Source organism: Cucumis sativus, chromosome 3 (assembly GCF_000004075.3).
Source record: "Cucumis sativus cultivar 9930 chromosome 3, Cucumber_9930_V3, whole genome shotgun sequence".
Classification (NCBI taxonomy): Eukaryota; Viridiplantae; Streptophyta; class Magnoliopsida; order Cucurbitales; family Cucurbitaceae; genus Cucumis; species Cucumis sativus.
Window position 1 is genome coordinate 30,126,641 of NC_026657.2, and position 23,724 is coordinate 30,150,364.

The window sequence follows — 23,724 nt, forward strand, 5'->3', positions numbered from 1 at the left end:
GGGAGAGTGAGAAAGAAAGGGGAGGATATGAGTTGCTTGGGAGTGGACATGGAAGTTTTATAAGGATGATATTTACAGGAGTTGGAAGGTGAAGACATGGAGATCAAAATCGCCGCTCCGACCGCGAAATGTGTATCTGCTTAGTTATTTTTAGTTTATAAGATTACGGATACGATGCGAAGCAACAGTGTGAGTGTGTGTGTATCTAAGATAGATTTCTGCTTCTCTTATTCTTAACTATTAGTTCATGATATTTAATATTAATCATTAATAACAGCACTTTGAGCATTTTGAGTGTATAGCAAACTAAAACTCTAAACCAAACTTCTTACTTTCTAAAATACTATTGAGAACCTACACAAGTCTACAACTAAGGTTACTCAAATTAGATTAATTCTCTTCTACTTTCCTATTAATATGATGGAATTCAAAAGGCAATTTAGGTGAGAAATCATTTTTTGTAAACATCCTTTGGTTGATCATTGATATGCATCACTTTCTCACTTTAAAAACATGCACATTAGAAATTGGCACTTTGGTGTTTTTGTTTTGACAAAACTTTTTAGACATTTTGTGGAAAGAAAAATGGTTGCTTTGGTAATAACTTTATCTCTTCACCACAAGAATAAGAATCATTTATCAATTATAGAAAAGATGAAAGAACTATACAACTTTATCTATCAAAATGATATTTTTTGTAATTAATTATTTATTGTGTGGTTGGTTTTAAAGTAAATATATTTAAAATTTTGGCTTTGTATTTGATAAAATTTGATATTTTATGTGATTTGGCTACCCTAAATACTAAGTCTCTCAATATTATTATTAAAAATTGATAAGTTAATTTAAGTTTGAGTGACTTAATAAATAAATAAATAAAATAATAATAACTGTAACATTTAAAAACATAAAATAAAGTGAAATTAAATAGAAAAGAAATGGAAAAGGGTAAGACGTGGGAAATTGCAGATTGCACCTTGATGTTGTTGGTATTTAATTTGTAATCCATGGTTTGATGGAAGCTTTGTTGAAGGTGAGGTTGTTCGAGATTTTACTTGTATGGATTATGTGATGGGGTTTTAAGTTAAAACCCGTGGCTCAAACTTTGTCATCTTTCTTCCTCATCTTCTCTCCACTCTCATTCAATCTCTTCACGATTATCCGCATCTTAGTGATCTTCACCCTTCTTCTCTCTACTCCCCTGCTCTCTCAACTCCGCCCCTCCCAATTATGTCCAAGAAAGGGCTTCCCGGTGGAGCCCCGCTTTCAAAGGACGCCCCTTGGAGGGCCTCCGGCAAACCCATTCCCAAAATCAACCATGCTCCTCTGCTCCGCATTTCCCAATCTCCCTTTTCCAATTACGCTCTCTCTGTAATGAAGGCAAGTTCTCTCATTCTTTTCCCACTCCCTTTTTTGTTTGATTGTTTTCTTGATTCAAGGGGGACTTTCTTAATTTTGTTTTTGCAGCATCCTGATCCTATTGGAAGTGGCTTGGCTACGGATGCCATTTTGGAAGCCGCTGGCCCTGATTGTATTGTGCCTGGACAATCCGCACCTGTTAAATTGCTTGGTCTCAAGGTACTGTTTCTTCTATCCATCTTTTCTTTCTTGTAACCCTTGTTTTATTTTCCTGGAATTACTTGAAATTTCAACTTCTGGGGTTTTCTTAGCTTTGTTTTCTTTAATTCAGCGTGTTTGAATTTCGGTAATTGGCTTTGCTGATTGCTTCTACATTGTTGTGATGCTTTCAAATTGCCAGTAAATGAATTATGTATTTCTGCAAACTTTTGGATGGTGATTTTGCTTGAGAATGTGTTGAAATTGGACATTTACCTTTAGAATGCTTTAGGGAGAAGTAGTGGATGAAGTGAAAAACCCTTTTTTTTCAGTATCTTCTGGGTACTGCACAAACGTAGTTAAAGAGTAGAAGAACGAATTCTAATGCGAACAACTTATTAACTTGACCCATTTAGCCATAAAATTGTGTGTAAATTTGTACAAATTGGCTACTTCAGTAACAAACTGATGGTGTGCATGATTTTTGGGGTAACTAAACACTTCTTCATTTAGTTGTTTTGGAGAAACTACTAGTTCACAGTTCTTTGAAAAAGCACTTCTGATCGTGTAAACAATGGATGAGAAAATTCGTAGTTTGCGATTCTGGAAGTTAAGCTAAGCCCACTCTGAACCATCCACATTTAGAACGTATATCAAAATATTATCAAGATATCAAAATCTTAGCCTGTTACATTGTCATTATTTTAGCAAATAACTTCATAGCAATGTCGTGTCTTGTTGATGATCTGTTCAATGTTTCAATGTTAGAAGGTAGGACGAGGGGCTAGAGGGGTTGATGAGGCCATATTTTGTAGTGGGGTGAAATAAGTATTGTTACAAATAATGGATGCTTCTTTATCTCAGTGAAAATGCAAACTACAGATTTGAGTTAAGAAATACCAATGAATCTCAGTAACTGGTTTGTTAATCTCTAGTTGTCTTTATCTGAGATAATAGAGAGGAAAATGATAAACCTTCAATAGACCACAATAACAGAAATTACAGTAAATGAATTAAGGAGTTTATATGGTGTTTTCTGTAATTAGTTATTTTATTTTATTTTGTTTAGAATAGTATTGATTTGCATTGGTCTTAACTCTTCAACTATTTAGTGAGTCAATGACTGAGTAAAAGATGGGAAGGATCTTAAAGTCATGTTTGATATCAGTATTCTAAGAGAGTTGTTCGAGCTCTTATACGGTTGAAGTAAGATGCAATGCAATCTATATTATCAACGCAGTTTGTGTATGAGTTGAGTCATTGATTATTGTTTTTATGCTATCAGAAAAATGTTAAAGATGCTATGGCTTTAATTGTAGGGTGGATGCCAGTTGTACTTCTTTATCATTGTTAAAATGAAACAATATTTTGAGCTTAGGATAACTCTTTTGCTGCATATTTTGGTCTTATTTAGCCACTTGTGGACAGGTATGGCCCATTGATGTCGATCTGAAGTTTCTTGAGCCTGTTGGCCGTGAGCTTAAATTACTTGGAAAGGTAAATGGGAACAACTCTATATCTGTGTTCCGTAAAAATTTTCTTTTCTCCCTGTATGTAGGTGTTTTAGTGCTTGGAAGTATATATATTGGTTTTACTTTCAAGAAACCTCATTGTCTCCCAATCCAGACGTGGATTTGGCCTTGGGTGGGTAAAACATCCTAAAAAATTAACACAACCATAGGAGTGATTCATGTTCAATAATCCAGTTATAAAGAGAACAAAGGAAGTAATTGTCTGTATTGAAATCATGTCAATCGTGTTTTAAACTGATCAATCCACATTGTAGAAGCATGAAATCAGGACAAGTTTTTTTTTATCCATAATTCAGATATTCACCCTATCAGATTTTGGGTGAAGTAGGATGAAGTTTTCCTATTCTTATTGTTGCGTCTTCTATTTGCAAAACATGATCTTGGAGTTGAAACAATATAGACACAAAATTTAATATTTTAGTTTTAGCCTTGAGACATTGAGGAATCTGACCAGCAATTTTTTTTTATAAAATTATTGTCACTATTCTCATTCTTCTGTTGTTTTTCTTCCCTCTGAAGTTTATGGATGATGCGGTGGACCTCATGAACAAGTCGTTTATTGATCGCTAGACATGGCAGTTCTAATCGATGATGAAAAGTTGCATAGAAGCTGCAATTTTAGCTGGCTCTATGAGTGGCAACTTATACACCGGAATTGTCTTTTGATGATTGACTCTTATTACTAAATCTTCACATGTAAAAACAGTCTCTGGCCTCTGAAAGCGGTTTCGTTACTCCCGTTTCTGTGGCTTTTCATTTTGACTCTCAATAGTGAAGTGCCTTGTAAGGGTTTTCCATGGAGTTTTGATTGATAAAGGTTATTGTGTAAAATAAGCATTAATCAATGGCTCATCCAATTTTCACCCTCGTTGCTCAAGTGTCTACCAAAACACAATTAATTCCTTTTTGTACGCCATAGTTTCTACAGCAACAAATGCAATAATATTCAACATGATGGTTATGATCATAATGTTAATGATATAGGGATTACTGCACGTTGTGTGGTTTTAATTTAGGGATTTTACAAATACTGTGAAATGTATGTATGGTTGCAAAAAACGGCTAATCTACCATTCTGTAAAAGACTGCCTATATATTTGCTATATAACTCATCTGTGTACACAAATTCCAAGTTCTCAACTACAGGTTTTAGTATCTGCAGTTGAGAAAAGGATAACCAGATTTTTTGTTCTACTTTCATTGAGAAAAAAATAGAAAAAATGAGCATAACCCCACTATCTTCTCAAAATAGAAAGAATGAGCATAACATCCTCTATCAGCTCAGTTCTGTTTCCGATGCTAGCTGACGCTTCCATGACCTCCATCTTTCAAAATGGATCTGCTGCTGAATAATACATCAATATCTGAACATTAAATTTTGAAGTTGTGGATATTCTAAACAATCTAAGGATAATGCAAAAAAGTGATGATGAAACTTTGGTTCCTACTTGAATGGCCAAATTGGGTATGGTCTCAGAACAAATTCATGTAATCCAAATGGTGAGTGGTGGGGTAGGCCTTGTATTGGAGTCTCTATCTATTTGATCCACGTTGGATTTTCTGGTCATCTTCCAAAGAAATGTTTTTCCCTGCACTTTTATGCAAACTTGCTTCCTGTATAAATTCAACTTGACAGCTTACAGTAAGGATCAGAAATGGCCAGTCAATCAGCTCTTCAAACTGAAAGACTGCGCAGAGGACCTTGGCTTGAAGAAGAAGATAGGCGGCTCACCATATTCGTAACTCGTATGGGGGAGAGAAAATGGGACTTGATTGCCAAAGCTTCTGGTATTGTCTACTCTATGCAATATGGTTTTTAACTGTATGATATTTTCAACCAATCACCTACGTTTGTTTTTTTCATTTTTTCTTTTTGTTTGCAAGTGTTGACAATGTACTTAGAAAAAATAGTCATCAGTCAAGTTTTCTCCTTGCATTTAATTTTGTTGACCAATATTTGTTGTTTTGTATGCAGGGCTTGAGAGAAGTGGAAAAAGCTGCAGATTTAGATGGCTAAACTATCTCCGCCCCAATCTTAAACGAGATCGTATAAATTCCGAGGAGGAAGAAATCATTCTGAAACTTCATAAGAAATGGGGTAACAAGTAAGGCTAAAAAGCTCTCATCTGCCAAATTTGGAACTTTTTTGCTCAACCAGTATCATTATATCCCAATTCATCCTCTTATAGATGGTCGAGAATTGCACAATGGCTTCCAGGAAGAACTGATAATGAGATCAAGAACTACTGGAGAAGCCATTTGAGAAAGAAGTTCCCAATTCAACTAGAAGGTTCAAGGAAAACTCTTGTTTAGTTCTTGATATCTCAATCACATATAATACTCTCACTATGGATTTGTTGAAAGTTTCTCCTGTTCTTGCGTAGGGAACAAAGTAGAACAGAGGAAAGAGGACAAAGTCTCATTGAAGAAATGTGGCCTACTAGTAAGTCCAATTAGGCATGACCATAATGAAAGGAAAGACATTCCATCGTGCAACATTTCCTACAATCATTTTGATTTCGGGTTCTCAAACCTCGCAATCACAAGCTCGCCTTACGAAATTCGGGTATCTAATTGGATTTCACATCAGTTGACAAATGAGAAGCCGGAAGTGAATGATCATCACGAAGATTGCAACAGTTTAGACTTCTGTTTTTGTTATCCAAATATGAACTTTGCAGAAAGAGATGATATGACAGATCATTTTTGGGACTCCTTGGCTTCTCTTTGGGATATGGAGTAATAGAAAATGATATGCAAATCTAGTTATAATGTAAATCAAGTGAAAAAATGTTAACACAAGATATGTAAAAAAAATGTTGATATTATAAAGAAGTTGACATGCATTTAGATCCATCTTCATATAGACACATGTATACATATAAATGTTCGTTCATGTAGTGAGAAGTTTGATTTTTCATCAACAAACTTGTTGTGTACTAAAATAACCGCATAGACTTAGATAAATAATTCCAAATTTGGGGAGCTTTAAGAACGTGATCATAAAGCAGAATAGATAATATATATCTCATAACTCAATTGTTTTGTGGGTTATCATGTTGTTGGGGAGTGATGCAAGGTGTTGGTGGATGTCAAAGAATCCCCCATTAATATCTCAATATCATTCCAAATTGCAAAAAGAGAAACCATATTTTCTAAATCTTTTCTTGATTACCTACACAATTCTAACGCTCTCGTTTCTTTCAAAACAAAAACTAATCCTTTTTATTTTCATTTGGTAATTCTTTTTGTTTCTATTTTTTAAAAACTAAACTTATAAACAATATTGTAATTCACGATGAAACAATATTTTTGGGTGCGTTTGCTTACATATTTAAATGTGTATTTTAATTCAAATTATTATTAAAAAAAAGTGAACATAATATATAAATAATAAAAATAGTTGTGGTTATCAATTAAATATTAAGTTAACTTACACGAAGTTAAATGTGTAATGCCGAAAATCAATTAAATTATACATATATTTTCTATGTATAACTTTTGTATAGTTTTTCTTTCCCCATATCATATAAGTTCAAATAAAATATAAAACTGCTAAAACATTACAAATTATATGTCTCTCATTTTAAAATTTATTGAATTGCTTTGTTGTTGATTTTTTGGAATCAAATTATAATTGTTAGTGATAATTTAAGAATAGAATATTTGAAGTGTGACGTGTAATTTTTTTCTTTTTTTTTTTTTTGTAGATTTACATTTTTTTAGTATATAAAGTGTATCAAAGATATAAAGTATGTCTTGTGTATTAGGTATGGTTGTACTTTTTTATATTTCAAGGATTAAACTTAGTTTTTTTTTTTTTTTTTTTGCAAAAGTTATGTACCTAATTTTGAAAACTTATATTTTTGTCAAAAATGTAAAACAAGATCATATTACCTAAAATGTTAAACATTTATTATTGATATAATGTTGATAGCTAAACTTATCCCTTCTCCTTTTTAACTTTTCAAGGGAAAGATAGATCCTAAAATAAATAATTTAAAATTGGTACTTTAGAAATGAATAAAATTAAAAGAATGTGATTAAAGCAAATAATACCAAATATAGAAAAAGAAAAGGGTTGAATGATAATGTATTTGAGGTGAAAGGGGAAGTGATTATTAATATTAAAACTAAGTATAGGGGACTTGGTTTGTGAAAGATGACATTGTTTACAAATTAAAACATCTCCTTTATGAGGGTAGCCAAAGTTAGCGCACAATAATCATGTTATAATCTATGTTCCAACAATGAATCAAACCTAATAATTCTTATGGATACAGGATTAAGCAGGTTTAACCTAACTCTAACTAACATAAACAACAACAAAAGTAGCATAAAACAGAGGAAAAAAATCATTCATGCATACTATTGTTAAGCTTAGAGAAGAGAAAAGATAGAGTTTCGTGAATAGAAAGCGTTGAGTTGAATCCGTTGAATAAATGCTTTGAACTATATCAAGTATGGTTTGTTTTCTAGGGTTTGAAGAGAAACCGCCAAATTTAAGTCACTAACGAATTTGTCATTTTTACGTTATATTTCATTTATGATTTTAGGGTTTAGAAGAAGTTGTTTCTCCTCTGTCTTGTGAACCACGTACTGTTAGTGAACCATGTAAATTATTTTGTTTGTTGATCTTCTATTAATATTTTACAATTTTGTATTGTTTATTTGTTGATTCTCTATTAATATTTTACATTTTTGTATTGTTTATTTGTCGATTTTCTAGCCTAAGCAAGATATAACTCTAAAAGACTGATTAATTAAAAAAAATTAAACCTAATAACACTATTCAAATACTTAAACCAATTTAACACAAATACATATTTCCTTTTACACCATATATGTGGGAGAAAAATCAAACTTCCCATTGGAATGTCTAAGTACTTATATTTTTTTTTTAATAAGCAACATATCAAATTAATGTAAATTGTATATATATGTAAACTTAGAATTATTTTCAGAATTATTTTCTTTTTAAGCCAATTGTAAAAATGATAATCCTATTCTAGTATTCTTTAACCAAAACAGACATATATGAATTAACTATTCTTAACCAAGCCAACAAAAATGATAATCTTATTCTTAACCATATAAACTATTTTAAAACCAGAACAGAAGGAATGATTCAAAAAAACTTCATAAAAGAACAGCAAATTTCTAATTTCTACAAACCCATTTCCCCATTGCACAATCATTTTCTTCTTTAAAAACCAAATCTTCAAGAAATAATTGACTCACCACCTTTTGCAAGGAAACAAAATCTCTATAAATTCTTCCTCTTCTCAACTCGAGTATTTTTTTTTTCTTCACTCTGATTTTCGGGATATACAATGGCATTAAACCAAAGAACTTTTTCTTTGGCTTTCCTTATCATCCTAACCTCTACCCTGCTCTGGGCATCTGTCTTATCACACCAACCTGGTAAGTACTTCTTTGAAGACTTAATAAAGCCAATATTATAGGAAAATAGTTAAATTCCAAATTTCATTTCTAAGGTTATTTGGAAAAGGTTAATATTTTATTTTTATAGTTTATAATTACAATTTAGTTTTGTATGGTTTGATAAAACTGAATATTTTGTTTCTCAAATTATAAGAAGAGTGTGTGTTTGGAAGAAATTTGAGTAATGAAAATTTAAATGTAATCCTTTGCTTGTTTTGATCCTAATGTCAAATTTGTAGGAGAGGTATGTGAGTTTGACTACATAGGAGGGAGCAATAAAGGGCCAACGAAATGGGGTGCAATCAAGGAGGAATGGTCCAAGTGCAACAATGGCAAAATGCAATCTCCCATTGATCTATCAACCAACACAATCAATGTTGTTAATAGTTTGGGTCCACTTAACAGAGAATACAATCCCTTCTCTGCCACACTCCGGAATCGCGGCCACGATATTTCGGTATGAAAGAAAGAAAGAAACTAAATAGATGTTAATTATCACTAAAGTTATACTCACAGTTTAACTAAATACTTCTACAATGAATTGATAATGATTGGATTCAAACTATAGGCATCTAAAATCATTGTTTAAACTAAAATTTCAACTTTTCTCTAAGGTAATGAATCAATGTGACCTTTTGTTGTATGATTTTGACCACTAATTGTATGTGGTACATAATTTTTTTTTAATTATTAGAATGAAGATACTTAAAGTTAATACTTTTCCTCTTGAAATAATATGATTGAATAGGTTGCATGGGAAGGAAATGTGGGATCAATTGAGATCAATTGGACAAAATATCTTCTTAAACAAATTCATTGGCACTCTCCTTCCGAACATACTCTTAATGGAAGAAGGTGATGATCAATATTTTTTCTCTCTTTCAACTTTTTAAAATGTTGTTACGCATTTAATAATATATTTTTTTTATTGAATGAATTTAGGTACGATTTAGAACTTCATGTGGTGCATGAAAGTTTAAATTCAAATGCCAAGTATGCTGTTGTTTCCCACTTGTACGAGATTGGTCCTCCTGATGCTTTCCTTTCAAAGGTAACAAATAATTATAAATTTCAAGAACTTACTATATATATTGTGGCTAAAACAATAGTTTTAGTATGAGAAAAAGGTGATATAAATAGAATATTAAATTAATGAAGACTAATTAACAAATAAATGAAATTGCAGGTGAGTGGAGGAATAAAGGAATTGAGTACTGGAAAGAAGGAGATAAAATTAGGAAGCATAAATCCTGATGAGATAAGAAACGCGAGTGGGATTAACTATTATCGATACATTGGCTCCCTCACTGCCCCTCCTTGTACTGAAGGTGTCGTTTGGAGCATTAACAAACAGGTGATCTCATTCTTCTTTCATTTCTTTCTTCTTCCCATATATTTTTTACATTATAAGTAATTTTTCTTTTTTTTCTTAAATGGAATATAATGATACATATCAGATAGGAACTGTCTCACAAGAACAAGTGATGCTTCTGAGATCGACTGTTGAACATGTAAGTTCTATAAGACTTCAAACTTTTCGTCTTTTCTATTATAATTAAGTTGACATATATATATATATTGGTTACGGAACTTATTATACTTAATTATTTTTATAATTCCTATAACTTTTAATATGTGAAACTGCAGTGTGCGGAGACAAATGCAAGACCAGTCCAACCACTTAATGGACGACATGTTCAACTCTATTCTCAAGACCCATCATCCATGCCCATACCCAAATGAAATATATAGTTCTCACTTTTTTCCTTTTTTTTTGTTTGTTTGTTTGCTATTCAAATAATTGAGGCTTGAATTATGTTGATTCTGTGGGCTCGCGTATTTGTTCATCTTTCCAGTGGTTTCAGTTATGGCAAAAAAGAGAATTTTGGAAGGAAGTTTTTGTTTGAAAAGTTGTTTTTCTCCTGCGTAATATTTTATTTCAAATATCACTTTTTTTCCATTTTACTTTCTTGCTTTTGCATAAAGTCTTGCTGTTATTTCTTCCTCTATTTAACCCCAGTTCGTTCATCATGTGTGGTGTGCGCGTTCCAGAAAATCAGAAAATCTCATGTATCTACATTCTCGGCTTTTGTTTCAAGAAAAGTGTTGTGTTAGCATGATCGTAGTCATTTCGATTAAGTAGTTTGTGTAATTTCTGCAACCTGTAAATTATCTGTTGATAATATATTGAGCAACACGTTGCCTTTAAAAAATCATCATATTACCGTCTGATTATTGTCATATTTGTCAAATTTGTAATATAAAAAAAAGATGGGTGATGAATGTTTTTTTTCTAAAAATTTTGTCATCAATGCAATTTTACTATCTGTTTTCCTTCCCTTTTAATTCTCAAACAACAACATTGTTACCATTATTTTTAATTCTCTTTATCATTATTTTAATTTCTCTATTTTTCTTAAGGAGAGAATTTACATGAGTTAATAGTAAAAAATATACCCATCTACCATTAAAATATGTTCATGTAAAACAGTTTGAATAACCCTATTACGAGACTTTTTTTTGTAAATTGTATATTAAACTTACGTTGTAATTGGTATAAAACAATTAGAAAATAATAATATTATTCCGTTTCTATTATAGTCTTTAATTGCTTCCTTTTTATTTGAAAACCAAATAGGATTCATCATTACTTTCCTTCTTATAATCCTTTTATATATGATAATTACTTTATTATTATAGCATCATAATCCATGAAGTTTCTTTTTAAATCGTATACTGATCTATATTTCAGTTCAAATTTGTAGAAAGAAGTCAGAAATATATAGAATAAAAAACAATATTTTTAGTTTTAACTTGGTCTCTTGTTTATTATACTACGATTAATTGAACATATGTATCAAATGGGACTATGCTAATTGCTAATATGTCTTAGAAAAAAGCATTATAAGTTTATGTGTTGACCCAATGATGTAACATAAATATATATATACCAAATCTTTCTTCGGTTGGTTTTTCATGTGAATAAATATGAATTTTAAATTTAACCTTGACTCCCAAGAGAATGAATCAAAATTGTGAAGCTATGATATGTATCATTTTTAAATATTGGTAATCAAGCTAATTTGTTTTGTTTGATCACCTAAACCCAACCAAAAGCCTCCATCATGTCTCTGCTTCTAGTAATCACTCCTCTTTTTTCCTCCTCAAGAAAGCAAAACAAAAGTTTGAATAATAATAAACAAGAAAAAATAACTAAAATTATTGTTGTAATAAATAATATGCATAATTTCTTGTGTAGAGTTACATTATTTCACAAATGAATATATTATCCCACAAAATATTCTTCCCTTTAGAATTATTTTCTTGAAGGTATTAGGTCTTAATAATTATACCAACTTCTTTATATACTCATAACAACTTTTTGAAACAATACCGAACTTGAAAAGAGAATTCCAAAGAATTGAATATTATTTATGAGAGCCATCTTTTAGGCTTTCAATTTAGCCATACAAAAACAAGCAAACAAAATATTTTTATTATTGAAAATTAAATAAATGAACAAGACAAACATATAATTAAATTAAACTATTCTCTTAACCACAACAAAATAACTGATACCAAAAAAAATAAAGAAAGAAAGAAAGAAAATAGAATTTCAAACCCATCTCCACTTGGACAAACTTTTATTTATTAAAAATTAAACCTTCAAGAAATAATTGTTAATAACTGATCTCTCCACCATCGCCACCTTCCCAAGAAACCTACACGAAGCTCAACCTCCTCCAAAATCTCTATAAATTCCTCTGTCTATCATTTAACTATCTTCTCAATAATCCGACTTCTTTTTATCGATTACCTACGTTCAATCTCTTGCAACTTCATTTTTCTTTGATAATGGTGACACTAAATCTACCTTGTGCTTTGGCCTTCTTCTTCATATTCTTTATCCTAACCTCTGCCATAGCGCAAGAAGTTGGTAAGTCATAAGTTACAACTTAGTTCGAGACAAAAAAAAAAAAACTAGAATTTATTTGTATTAGAATAAGATCGTGTCTTCAAATATTATTTAACTTTTTTTGTTTGTTTTTTTTTTCTAATGATGGGAATTTGTAGAGAATGAAAGTGAGTTTGATTACAGAAAAGGGAGCAAGAAAGGGCCAAGTAAATGGGGAGATATTAAGAGAGAATGGGAGAAGTGCAACAATGGCAACATGCAATCTCCTATTGATTTGTCAAACAAGAGAGTCAAAGTTGTCAAACATTTAGGTCAACTTAAAAACAAATACAAACCCTCTATTGCTATTATCAAGAATCGAGGCCATGATATCTCGGTAACATTTTCATCAATACAAGTTATGATTTTTCGATTTTGTTTTTTAGTATTACAGCATAAGGAATTTGAACTCATATCTACAAAAGAATTTCATGTTAATTACTGATATAATAAATATTAAAAACATTTTAATTTATTCACTTTTGGAGTAGCTTGACCAACTGAGATGATGATAATCATTTTTCGAGGTAATAATCATCATTTTTCTGTGTGTGTGTATATATATATATATGCTATAGTCATTGAACACCTCATCATTCATTGTTTGCATGTGTGTAAAAGATTGAAAGTACATGAATAAACCATCATGCATTTACCTAATAATAAATGGAAGTATGACAAAGGACTAAAAGATTAAAGAGACCCAATTTGTGTGGAGTGTTCACTTACCAACTAGGATCTTTTTATTTCATGATTTTTATAGAAATTAAATTAGGGTAGATGTTTCTCGAATTCCTAAACTAATCTCATATACACAAATTCCGAAGAAAAAACAAAAACAAAATGTGTAAGAGAACAATGGTATTTGACATTGTTGTTACAAAGAATTGAGTAGGTTTAGGAGTAACAAGGGATTGGAAATGTTACGGAAGCAAAAATTCTCAACATACTATATATAGTTTTTTCAAAAAGAAAAATTATTTTCAGATAAGAATTTAATTAATTGAGCTTAAACCATTAAAACCACCTTTAAAAAAAAGTTTACAACCACCTTAAAATAAATACATATCAATGATCAAACAAAAATTTAGCTTTAAATAAATACATATCAATGATCAAACAAAAATTTAGCTTTAACTAACATTTATATGTTTGTCGTAACTTGTATTCAAATTATAAAAAAAAAAATACATATTTTAATATGAAATTATTATGAGGGTAAATACCAGCTCCACTGTCTTTCTACCTGTTCTTGCCTTTACAAGCCTCACACCATTTTTCAAATATATATTTATATAATAAATTAAACCTTTGCTAATATCATGTTATCTATTATAATATTACATCACAAATATGCATAAGGAATTGCCGTCGTTCCATATTGATTGGATATTTCCTTTATTCAGGAATGGACTCGTCACCTAATTAAGAAATATTTAAACAAATTACCATAAAATTAGGCCTCAAACTAATTAATCACATCCAAACCAATGTTAAATCGTTTAATAATTTCATTTCGCCAAAGGTAATCAATCTGAAATTTTGTGTTGTTTATTTATCTTTTTGGTGATCTGGTTTTTAGTTGACCACTTGTTGTACTTTGTCATTCATTTTTTACTTAGATCGATTGCGAAACTGTTTAAAATTATTTAGAAAATTTTAAAATTGTATCAATTATAGACATGAAATTAGATTGAATAGGTGAAGTGGGAGGAAGATGCTGGATCAATCGAGATTAATGGCACAGACTATCTTCTTCAACAAGCTCATTGGCATTCTCCTTCTGAACATACTCTTAATGGAAGGAGGTCACTCTCTTTTTTTCTCTTCAAATTTTTTCAAACACAAATTTCTATGAAAATAGAATTTCTTTTCGTGAATGTATATGAAACAGGAGGTAAATGAAACTATTCCCACTTTCAAATTAACGTATTTTTTCATAATTAATTTAATGAATATAGGTACGATTTAGAGGTTCATTTGGTTCATCAAAGTTCAAACCCAAATGCCAAATATCCGATAGCTGTTGTTGGCTTTTTCTACAAGATCGGTCGTCCTGACTCTTTCCTCTCCAAGGTAAACCACCTTTGTTTGACAAATCAGTTTTTGTTTTCAAAACTTGTGCTTGCTTTCTTCTATTTTTTAATACAAAACTACTTGCTTTCTTTTCATATTTATAAATTTAATCTTCAAAAGCCACAAAAACAAAATCAAATGATTATTGAAGTGAAGGAGACAATATTTATTTTAATAGATTATAAATTTTACAGGTGGTAAGAAAACTAACAAAATGGTATTGGAATGTTTAGCTTAACAGAAAAATAAAGGCATTGAATGAAAAAAAAGAGATAAAAGCAGGAATCATAAATCCAAGATGGATAAAAAATGGTGGAATGAAGTATTACAGATACATTGGCTCCCTCACTGTCCCTCCTTGTACTGAAGGTGTCATTTGGAACATTAAGAAGAAGGTATCATTCTAGTTTCTTTATTTTTATTTTTATATTTTTCCAGCAATATCAACTAAAATTCAGATAATGGGGAAGGATTTCTTTTCCATATAAGTAATTCTTTTTCTTTTTTTTTTTTTATGTAATGATATTCAGATAGGAACAGTCTCACGGAAACAAGTGAAGCTCCTTAGATCGGCTGTTCATGATGTAAGTTTTTATGGAGTTATAAACTTAATTCCATCATCTATTCTGTCTTAATTAAAACGACATGTCGGTTTTTATTGTTACTCATTTTATTTTTATCTTATCATGAAATTGTAGTCTGCAGAGAAGAATGCAAGACCAATCCAACCACATAATGGACGACATATCGATCTCTACGACCCAAACCCAACCCATACACTCAACTGATCAAATTTTATATAGTTCACTTTATTATTCTTTTTCTTTTACGATAGATAATTCACAATTTAATTAATTATTTTTCATTTTATGTATCATGTATTATCTCATTTTTGTCCTCAAGTTATAATAATAGTGTTGCTATTTCTTTTAGGGTTTAATAAATTTTAACAACATTGAAAATAGGGTTATCTCACCAACATTGTTACGATAACGATTAGAACATATGGACCGAAATTACACAAATCTCAAAGTATGGATCAAAATAATATTTTATCTTTTAATTAAACCAATTTCATAAACGAGCAAATAAAATTGTTGGGATAATTTTTTAGATTATTATTTTGAATAAAGGAGTAAAGCCCACGTTTTTATTACATTCATTGCGTTTCGAGGATATGGACCAACCAAGGCAACAATAAAACAAATAATTCATATCTACTCATCTTTCCAAAATAAATAAACCCGTCAATACTTATTACTTAATAATAAAGATAGCTTTGTTAAGAAAAGGTTTGTGTATGTTAATTATGTGGATCAACTGAACTAATCCAATCCAGAAACGTATTAAAAGTAAATTTGGAGTCTGCGTTAAAAAAAAAAAAACTATAAACCGAAGAACTAAAGCTTGGAGGGTGTGGGATTGAAAGAAGGAATTGGGTTGGGTTTCTTAGAATTAAGGGAAAATAATAATTTTATTAGATGATTTTTAGTAAGAGTTTTTTTTTTTTTTTTTTAACTCTATGGTCAATTCCAAATTCAGTAACTGATTTAGTATTAAATGTTTGAAATCTAAATTAATAATATAATACTAATTTGAAGTGGTGATTGATACAACTCAAAATTGATTTAAAGAATTTATCCAATTATTGAAATTCGTTTATGTCATATCCTTATTGGTAATGTAACTAAAAACAATAAGACAGAACAAAAGAAAGATACAAGAAGAAACAAGTATACGTAGTTCAAGAAATAAGAATAAAAAAAGTTCTTTGTTTTTTTTTTTAATCAAAAGACAAAAAGAACAAAGATTAGTGGGATATTTTCTAAAGTTAATTATTATTTTGGAATAATAAAGTTTACTCGTTTATATTGATTTCATTATTTTATTTAGAAAACATTTAAGAAGAAAAAAAAAAGACTTTAGAAACCACAAAGCAAAAAAAAGGCTTTAAGTTACCTGCTTGTGTGGTTTTGAAGAGAAAAGTGAAAATTTGACAATGGCATGCAATAGGTTCAAAACTAGATCATTAGAAAAATTTGTGTGGGAAGAAAAAAGTGAATTTCCTCTCCCCAAATATATGTTGAGATTGTGAGTTTTTTCAAATAATTTAAAGTTTGTTTGGCTGGAAACTTAAATTCAATACTATGTTATGAAATTCACTCAAGAAATAGGTATTATGTTGTCTCGATTTTGTTTTTGAAAAACTATTATAAGATTATGTGATCCAAACCCTATAAATTTGAAAATTAACTCCTTTTTTCAATGAATTTAGTTTATCCTATTTCAGGTTATAAATTCAATCATTTTCCTTAAATTAGAATACATAACGTATAATATATTTTATATGATAATACAATAATTATACAAATTGTTTAACATATAACAAGTTCATAATAATTTATTAGTAAGTATTTATTTCATTTTATTAGCATAAACTAAATTTGAACACATTAATTTAATTTAAGAGGGCAAGTTATTTTTCAAAAATTATTTATTACTATACTGTAATTTACATATGTTGTGAACATCGAGATATCATCGTAAGAACGAATGTATGACTATCATATATAACTACAGAATGGTCATATCAATTCACAGTATACCATGTTTGTATATATTACTATAATTTGAAACTTTATATCAAACTAATTAAGTTGAAAAATGTACATGTTGACTCTCATTTGCTTGTTCTGAACTTCGTCACCTACTGATGACAAAGTACACGTTGTCATAAAATTATTTGAGGATAGAGTCGTATGGATAATAATTAATCCCACCCGTGTTTCTGGTACATGTTGACTCTCATTTTACTTGAGGATAGGGTCTAAATTCCCTCTGTACCCCAGTGTTAGTATTTAAAACAAAACAAAAATCCCAACTGATCACTATTAGACTAGAAAACCTTGTCATAAAATTATTCATGTTGAATATAATAATGACAATAATTTATTCTTTCTAACTTGTTTTTGATTAAATCTCTCCCTGCTTATGTAGTCGAAAGGTATATTCTTCAATCACAATATCAAAATAAAAACAAGTGGGAACCTCATTTTTTCATAAATTTTGCCTGTTTTGTTAAGATGGTGTAGGGAGAGGTTAACAAAACATAGAAGTTTATTAGTGCAAGTAATGGCTTTCAACTAATTTAATCAAACTCACAACAAAAGGAAATAAACAATTGAATTGATATAATATATTTAAATTGAGCAAAACTTCAGTACAAGATAAAGTTTTTGGATTGATATCAGTGTGCTTTAACAAGTAATAGCTAGATTGATCGAACATCTAGTTATCAGTACTTAGATAAGTAGAGAAATTTGATGGAATTAATATTATTTAAATTGGTAAAAAAAAAAAAGATAATTAAGTTGGGGCTTTGTTTTGTTTTGTTTTGTTTTGTTCTTGTATATCAAATAGAAACAGATATAAAAGATTTAGAGATTGAAGGAGATAAGAAATGTCTTGGAAAAATGGATCCTAGGATAGCAATGGCTGATGGGATCAGAAAATACTTCAGATATATTGGATCACTCACCACACCACCTTGTACTGAAGGTGTCGTTTGGACCGTCGTGGAAAAGGTTCAAAATTTCCTCTTAATTTAATAATTTATCATTATGTGTCCTTAATTTTAATCACTTTCTGATTTTAATCTCTTATTAATATTGTTACTATTCATTAATTTAAAGGTGCAAACTGTCTCACCTGACCAAGTCAAGCTTCTTAAACATGCTGTGGTAGAAGTAAGTTTATTTTAACCATGATATGATCAAAAAAGAAAAATAGGTGAAATAGTATTGTGTAATATTGTATTATAAGTCAATTTGGTAATGATATTGAAATTGAATGGCAGGAGAAGAATGCGAGACGATTGCAAAAGGTTAATGGAAGAGTCGTCTTCTACTTTGACCCATTCTCACGGAGAAGCGTAGCAGCCGAGTAGACAATGTCCTTCTGGCCAATAATAAACTCCCATGTATTATCTTAAATTTATATGTTTTAAGAATAAAAGGGTCAAAGCTGTAGTGGTGTGCTTGTTTTCTCTAATGTTTCTAAAATTTATCAACAATGAACCCTAGTAGTGTGACTGTCTTCCCAAAAAATAAAAATGTCTCTGTGTACCTTTTCATATATTGTTTGTTTAATAATATGAATTCCATATCTAGTATTTTACAGTTGTTTTGATGCTTTGGTGATCTGATGTTTTGATTTATTGAGTTGAAGATTAATGAAGTTTTTAGACTGTAATTTACTGCTCTTGTTACTTTTTGGATGGCTGATAATTAATCTTCCAAATTGAAGTGCTATGTCTTTGTCAGCTTTTTTTTTTTTTCTTCTAATTAATTATCAAATTCCCTTGCTATATCTCTCAATCTTCTGCATTCTTCTTCCATGGCCGCCCTGCTTAAGATCTCTCCCTCACTCATCGGCAACGGCTGCTAGATTAACGTGTGATATGGGAATTAACTAATTTGCCCCATTTTAACTTAATCAACACTTAATAATACAAAGGTTGATTGCAACACTAATTAATAAACCTTAGGGGGTTAATTGATCAGATGAAAACTCATAGTTTAGGGGTTCAACATATTATGCTAACATTTAAATAATTTTGGTGTAAGAATAACCATATGATTTTGGAATAGTAATTATTAATTAAACAAGTTTCTATTTTGTTTTTTCTTTCCAAAAACAAAAAATGGAAATAGTTAAAATATATTATTGCTTCTAATTTTTAAAAATGAAAATAGCAATGAAAAGAGTCTAAATCAGTCATATTATTCTTCAACATTTCGTTTATTTGGGAAAGTACCCAACTTCAAAACAACTCAAATCAAAGCTTTTGTTCTTTTACGTACGTATACAAATGTTTTTCATTTTTCCTCCATTTGTCTAATTCTTACTACAATTTTGTCAGTAACCAAACACACCCCAAAGAACAATAACTATGAATCAACTAAATACAAAGAAGAAAAAGAAGAAAAAGAAGTTGGGAGAGAAATATCAACTTCTATCAAAGAAATCTTCTTGCTTGTACAACAATAACTAGACTAATAAAAACTAAATTTGAGCACTACAAATTTAGTATATACTTATTTTCTTTCTTTTCTCCGTTCGAGGGCATCCTAAAAAAGAATTTGTATTAAATATAAATTTAACAACTTAACCATCTATTAAAAACGTACCTACCTTGTTAGAATATTTGACTTTTAAAGTATAAAGAGGAGAAAATTAATTAACTACATTGAAAAACAAAGGTTAAATGAGATATGATTTTGTTTTTCTTTCCATCACTCTAACTTTTTCAAAAAGTAGATAATAAGAAAGAAGAAGGAAAAGTAAAATAGAAAGAAAAAAAATGATTAACCATTCGACGATTAATTATTAAACGTTTTTTTAAAAGAATATTAAACGTTTTTTTTAAAGAATATTAATCACTATACGAAAGTTAATAGAGGTTGGAGTTGGTCTACCTGCCCCTCTCTTTTATGAATTTACCATTCTTTTTCCTTTTCCTTTTACTTTTCTTTTCTTTTCTTACCTTTTTTTAAGTCTAGATTAGGCAGCTGCTTGCTTAAATCCTATTCTTTAAAACATGTAATTATTCAATATTTTATTTTATAAGAAAAAATAAGTTTGTTGATATAAATTTAAAACAATTTATTTGACAAATTTAACTACACTTTTTAGCCTGATAGTGTATGTCTTAAATCAATGTGACATGTTCAAGGTTAACTATGTGAATAGATGTTTAAATTGGTGTGTGAATGAGTCTTCTTTAAAGTGGTAGCTAGAGGAATCAAAGAGTTGTCAAAACTATTGAGATTCAATCTTTTTTTGTTTACTTCAATGATAATATATATAATTAAAAGTAGTAATTACTTGACTTTTTTTTATATAAAAGAATTAAGAGAAGGTCTTTCACATTCTACCATATTTTGAATGTTCTCAAATTCATGTATGGTACGATCATGAAATTTCAATACTTGAGTTACAAGCTTTTATTAAATTTAATTATTTAAGTAATATTAATTTATGTAAATAAAATAATTAAAGATAAAAACTTTTATATTCTAGCATCTTAAATTACTCTTTGTTAAAACTTTTATATTTAGTTGCCTTACTAAATTTGAAGATTTCATTTTTTACAATGTTAAAAATCATGTTTTTAATAAGGTATACTAATTAAGCATGGTTTAAATATTGAAAAATAAACACCAAAATGATCCAAATTTTAAAACCTCAATCGCCAAGATTAAAATCGAACTTAAAAGAAATTATTTTAAGTTATAAAGTTATTACTTGAAATTATTTTCAAATATAACCAAAATTCATAGTTTATTATTGATAAACACCGACAATAATAGTTCATCATTATCTATCCATAATAGATATAAAGGACAATAAACTTTGCTAAATATATTTTGATACATTATTATAGTATATTTTAGAAAATAACTCAACTTAAACTCCATGAGATAAAAATGCAATGCTGTGAACTTTAGGACAAAATAATATGTTTTCCATGAAAGTATAACCAGTTATAGATTCACTCACATACACGTGTTATTCCACAAAGGAATATAAGAGTTTTCACACTTGAATTTTCACATCCATATCAAAGTAGTATAAAAAGGGTGCATCGGATGCATGATTTAGTCCAACCAAAAACCTCAAAAATCTTTAAAACCCTTCTCTCTCTCTCTCTCCTAATCTTCATTTTATTCCCCCAAATTAAACAAATGGAAAACCTAACAAAACAGACCCATATTTGCATGAAAACAATATGTTGTTTTGTTTTGATATCATTATTATTGTTATCAATAAGAGTGAAGGGTAATAGTGAAGAGTTCAGTTACGATCCATGCAGTGAGAAAGGGCCTAAGTTTTGGGGAGAATTGAATATAGAATGGGCAAAGTGTGGTAATGGAAGCATTCAATCTCCTATTGCTTTATCAAAGTGGACTGCAGATTTGACGAGAGGGTTGGGTGATCTTAGAAGGAACTATAGACCTGCTAATGCAATTCTCCGGAATGATGGCCACGAAATTATTGTGAGTATATATATTCTTTTCCTTACATATTATGTGGGTTTTGTGTATTTCTTTTTCATTCTCTTTAATCAGTTTAGAAGCAAAATTGTATTTTCTTCTTTTACTTTTAACAGCATGTAATTTCTTGATCTCAATTTTTAATTAGGGAAGAAAGGATAAGGAATATGAAATTTATTAATTATGTATGTTGAGAGACATTCTTTTTCTTTATGATTATTATAATATGTAATAACTCGTTTCAAAAACCTAACAAATGGATAACTTTTTCCCTTCTTCATCAAAAGAAAAAAAAAAGAAAGAAGAAGAAGACTACTTTTTTCCTTCTAAAAAAAACTTTAAGAAAACAAAAGGAGAGAGAGAGACTCGTTGAAAATTGGACGTACGATGATGAATCAACTGAAAAATGAGCATGTTTATGTTTGCAAGATTCCTAGATTTAACTGATTGACGTTGATTGGGTAGCGATCATGTTCTAATATTTGTGTATTTTGTTGCATAACTTATAATATTATCTCCTCTTTTCTTTTTACCTTAAGTTTATGTTACATTTAATTTGTTGAAATTAAAAATAATATGAGTGCAGGTAGATTGGACAGGAAATAATGCTGGTTCAATAAAAATCAACAATGTTTATTTCCAACTTCAAAATTACCATTGGCACCATCCTTCCGAGCATACCCAAGATGGCAAAACGTCTCTCTCTCTCTCTCTCTTTCTTCCTTTGCAATATAATCAATTCAAACTCATAAATTTTCAGGAACTATCGTTCTTTTTCTGTAAAGAATTAGCAATTCCATATCCTGCACATGTTCTATAATTCATTACATGCTTATAAGAAACATTGATAAGAACACATGGACTAGTAAATTAAAGTTGAAACTTTTTCTCTTGATTGTTCTAGTGTTATTAAATTTGAGGAGAATTAATTAAATTGAGATGTTAATTATAATTAGGTACCCTTTGGAGCTTCATATGGTCCACTTCAACAACGTAACTCAGAAAACTGCTGTTGTTGGTGTTTTATTTGAGTACGGTCCACGGGATCCATTCATCTATATGGTAAAAAAAATTTACTTTTACTATTATCAATCAATTTATTCTTTTGAAAAACAACTCGAGATGGATTGGTAGATGCACCCCAACAACCTCCTAGGTAGACACCCTTATCATCTCCACTTCAAAATATATTCAATAAGATCAAGGAAAGTACAAGATGATTTCTCGAGACAAAAAAGACTAGAAATAGGCTCGAGATGGAAGTTCATAGTTGTGCAACCTTCTCTTTTATTGTTTTAACAAAATTGTACTACACCCTTAAAATCATAATTAAATTACCTTTTCTTATTTAATTTTTTTATAAAAAAATTATTAATATTGATTTAAAATGTGGTTGGATTTCAGATAGAAAGGGATATAAAATATATAAACATTGATGGAGGTGAGGAATTTCTTGGAAAAGTGGATCCTAGAGTAGCAAGGCTTGATGGAAGAAAATATTTCAGATATATTGGATCACTCACCACTCCTCCTTGTACCGAAGGTGTCATTTGGACTGTCATGGAAACGGTAATATATTCATAGTTTTTCCTTAATGTAATTTCCATAATCTGTCCATCTTTAATCTACTTTTCTAATTTTAATCTCCTAACCCATTATTGTTATAGGTACAAACTGTCGCACCATATCAAGTCAAGCTTCTTCAACAAGCTCTCGTAGAAGTAAGTTTAAAAACCTAAGTAAAGAAGTATAATAACAAAAGTAGCGTATATAAATTTTATTTAAAATAGGGTGTAGGATCTTAGTTTAATTTTGATGTCATGTAAATGAATTATTGTTTGGGTAATTAATTAAGTTGACATGCATTTGAATGTGCATATGCAGGAGAAGAATGCGAGGCCATTGCAAAAGATTAATGGAAGAGACGTTTTTTACTTTGACCCATTCTCATGGCAAAGTGTAGCAGCCGAGTAGATGCTTCCTGATCTCCAGTTAATACCTTCAATTTCGATGTTTCAAATCTGCTGTGTTGCAGTAGTTGTATTGTTTGCACTCTTAATTACTTTCAGATGATCATAAATACTTTCTTTCTATAAGTTTCTAT

At 29.8% G+C, this 23,724-nt stretch overlaps 5 protein-coding genes across 5 annotated transcripts; all 5 read left to right on the forward strand.

Moving 5' to 3' along the window:
• The first annotated feature begins 1,004 nt into the window (after window positions 1-1,004).
• LOC101222625 lies at window positions 1,005-3,956 on the forward strand. The gene is made up of 4 exons (XM_004137797.3): window positions 1,005-1,380; window positions 1,468-1,578; window positions 2,986-3,054; window positions 3,609-3,956. Exons 1-4 carry the CDS (start codon window positions 1,231-1,233, stop codon window positions 3,657-3,659), a joined length of 381 nt encoding a protein of 126 aa, XP_004137845.1. The 5' UTR covers window positions 1,005-1,230; the 3' UTR covers window positions 3,660-3,956.
• A 185-nt stretch (window positions 3,957-4,141) lies between these two features.
• Window positions 4,142-5,945, forward strand: LOC101216788 (transcription factor MYB27). The gene is made up of 4 exons (XM_004137932.3): window positions 4,142-4,877; window positions 5,065-5,194; window positions 5,279-5,379; window positions 5,474-5,945. Exons 1-4 carry the CDS (start codon window positions 4,745-4,747, stop codon window positions 5,830-5,832), a joined length of 723 nt encoding a protein of 240 aa, XP_004137980.1. The 5' UTR covers window positions 4,142-4,744; the 3' UTR covers window positions 5,833-5,945.
• Window positions 5,946-8,422: 2,477 nt separating this feature from the next.
• Window positions 8,423-10,392, forward strand: LOC101202816 (alpha carbonic anhydrase 7). Its single transcript, XM_011654541.2, has 7 exons — window positions 8,423-8,513; window positions 8,774-8,991; window positions 9,283-9,389; window positions 9,477-9,585; window positions 9,721-9,888; window positions 9,992-10,045; window positions 10,182-10,392. Exons 1-7 carry the CDS (start codon window positions 8,423-8,425, stop codon window positions 10,275-10,277), a joined length of 843 nt encoding a protein of 280 aa, XP_011652843.1. The 3' UTR covers window positions 10,278-10,392.
• A 1,847-nt stretch (window positions 10,393-12,239) lies between these two features.
• LOC101217021 (alpha carbonic anhydrase 7) lies at window positions 12,240-15,544 on the forward strand. Its single transcript, XM_011654542.2, has 7 exons — window positions 12,240-12,471; window positions 12,609-12,826; window positions 14,191-14,297; window positions 14,451-14,565; window positions 14,799-14,960; window positions 15,096-15,149; window positions 15,264-15,544. Exons 1-7 carry the CDS (start codon window positions 12,390-12,392, stop codon window positions 15,351-15,353), a joined length of 828 nt encoding a protein of 275 aa, XP_011652844.2. The 5' UTR covers window positions 12,240-12,389; the 3' UTR covers window positions 15,354-15,544.
• A 2,494-nt stretch (window positions 15,545-18,038) lies between these two features.
• LOC105434962 (alpha carbonic anhydrase 7) lies at window positions 18,039-23,702 on the forward strand. Its single transcript, XM_011653669.2, has 9 exons — window positions 18,039-18,149; window positions 18,258-18,311; window positions 18,422-18,507; window positions 21,398-21,623; window positions 22,207-22,316; window positions 22,577-22,682; window positions 23,025-23,189; window positions 23,288-23,341; window positions 23,505-23,702. Exons 1-9 carry the CDS (start codon window positions 18,039-18,041, stop codon window positions 23,592-23,594), a joined length of 1,002 nt encoding a protein of 333 aa, XP_011651971.2. The 3' UTR covers window positions 23,595-23,702.
• Window positions 23,703-23,724: the final 22 nt, after the last annotated feature.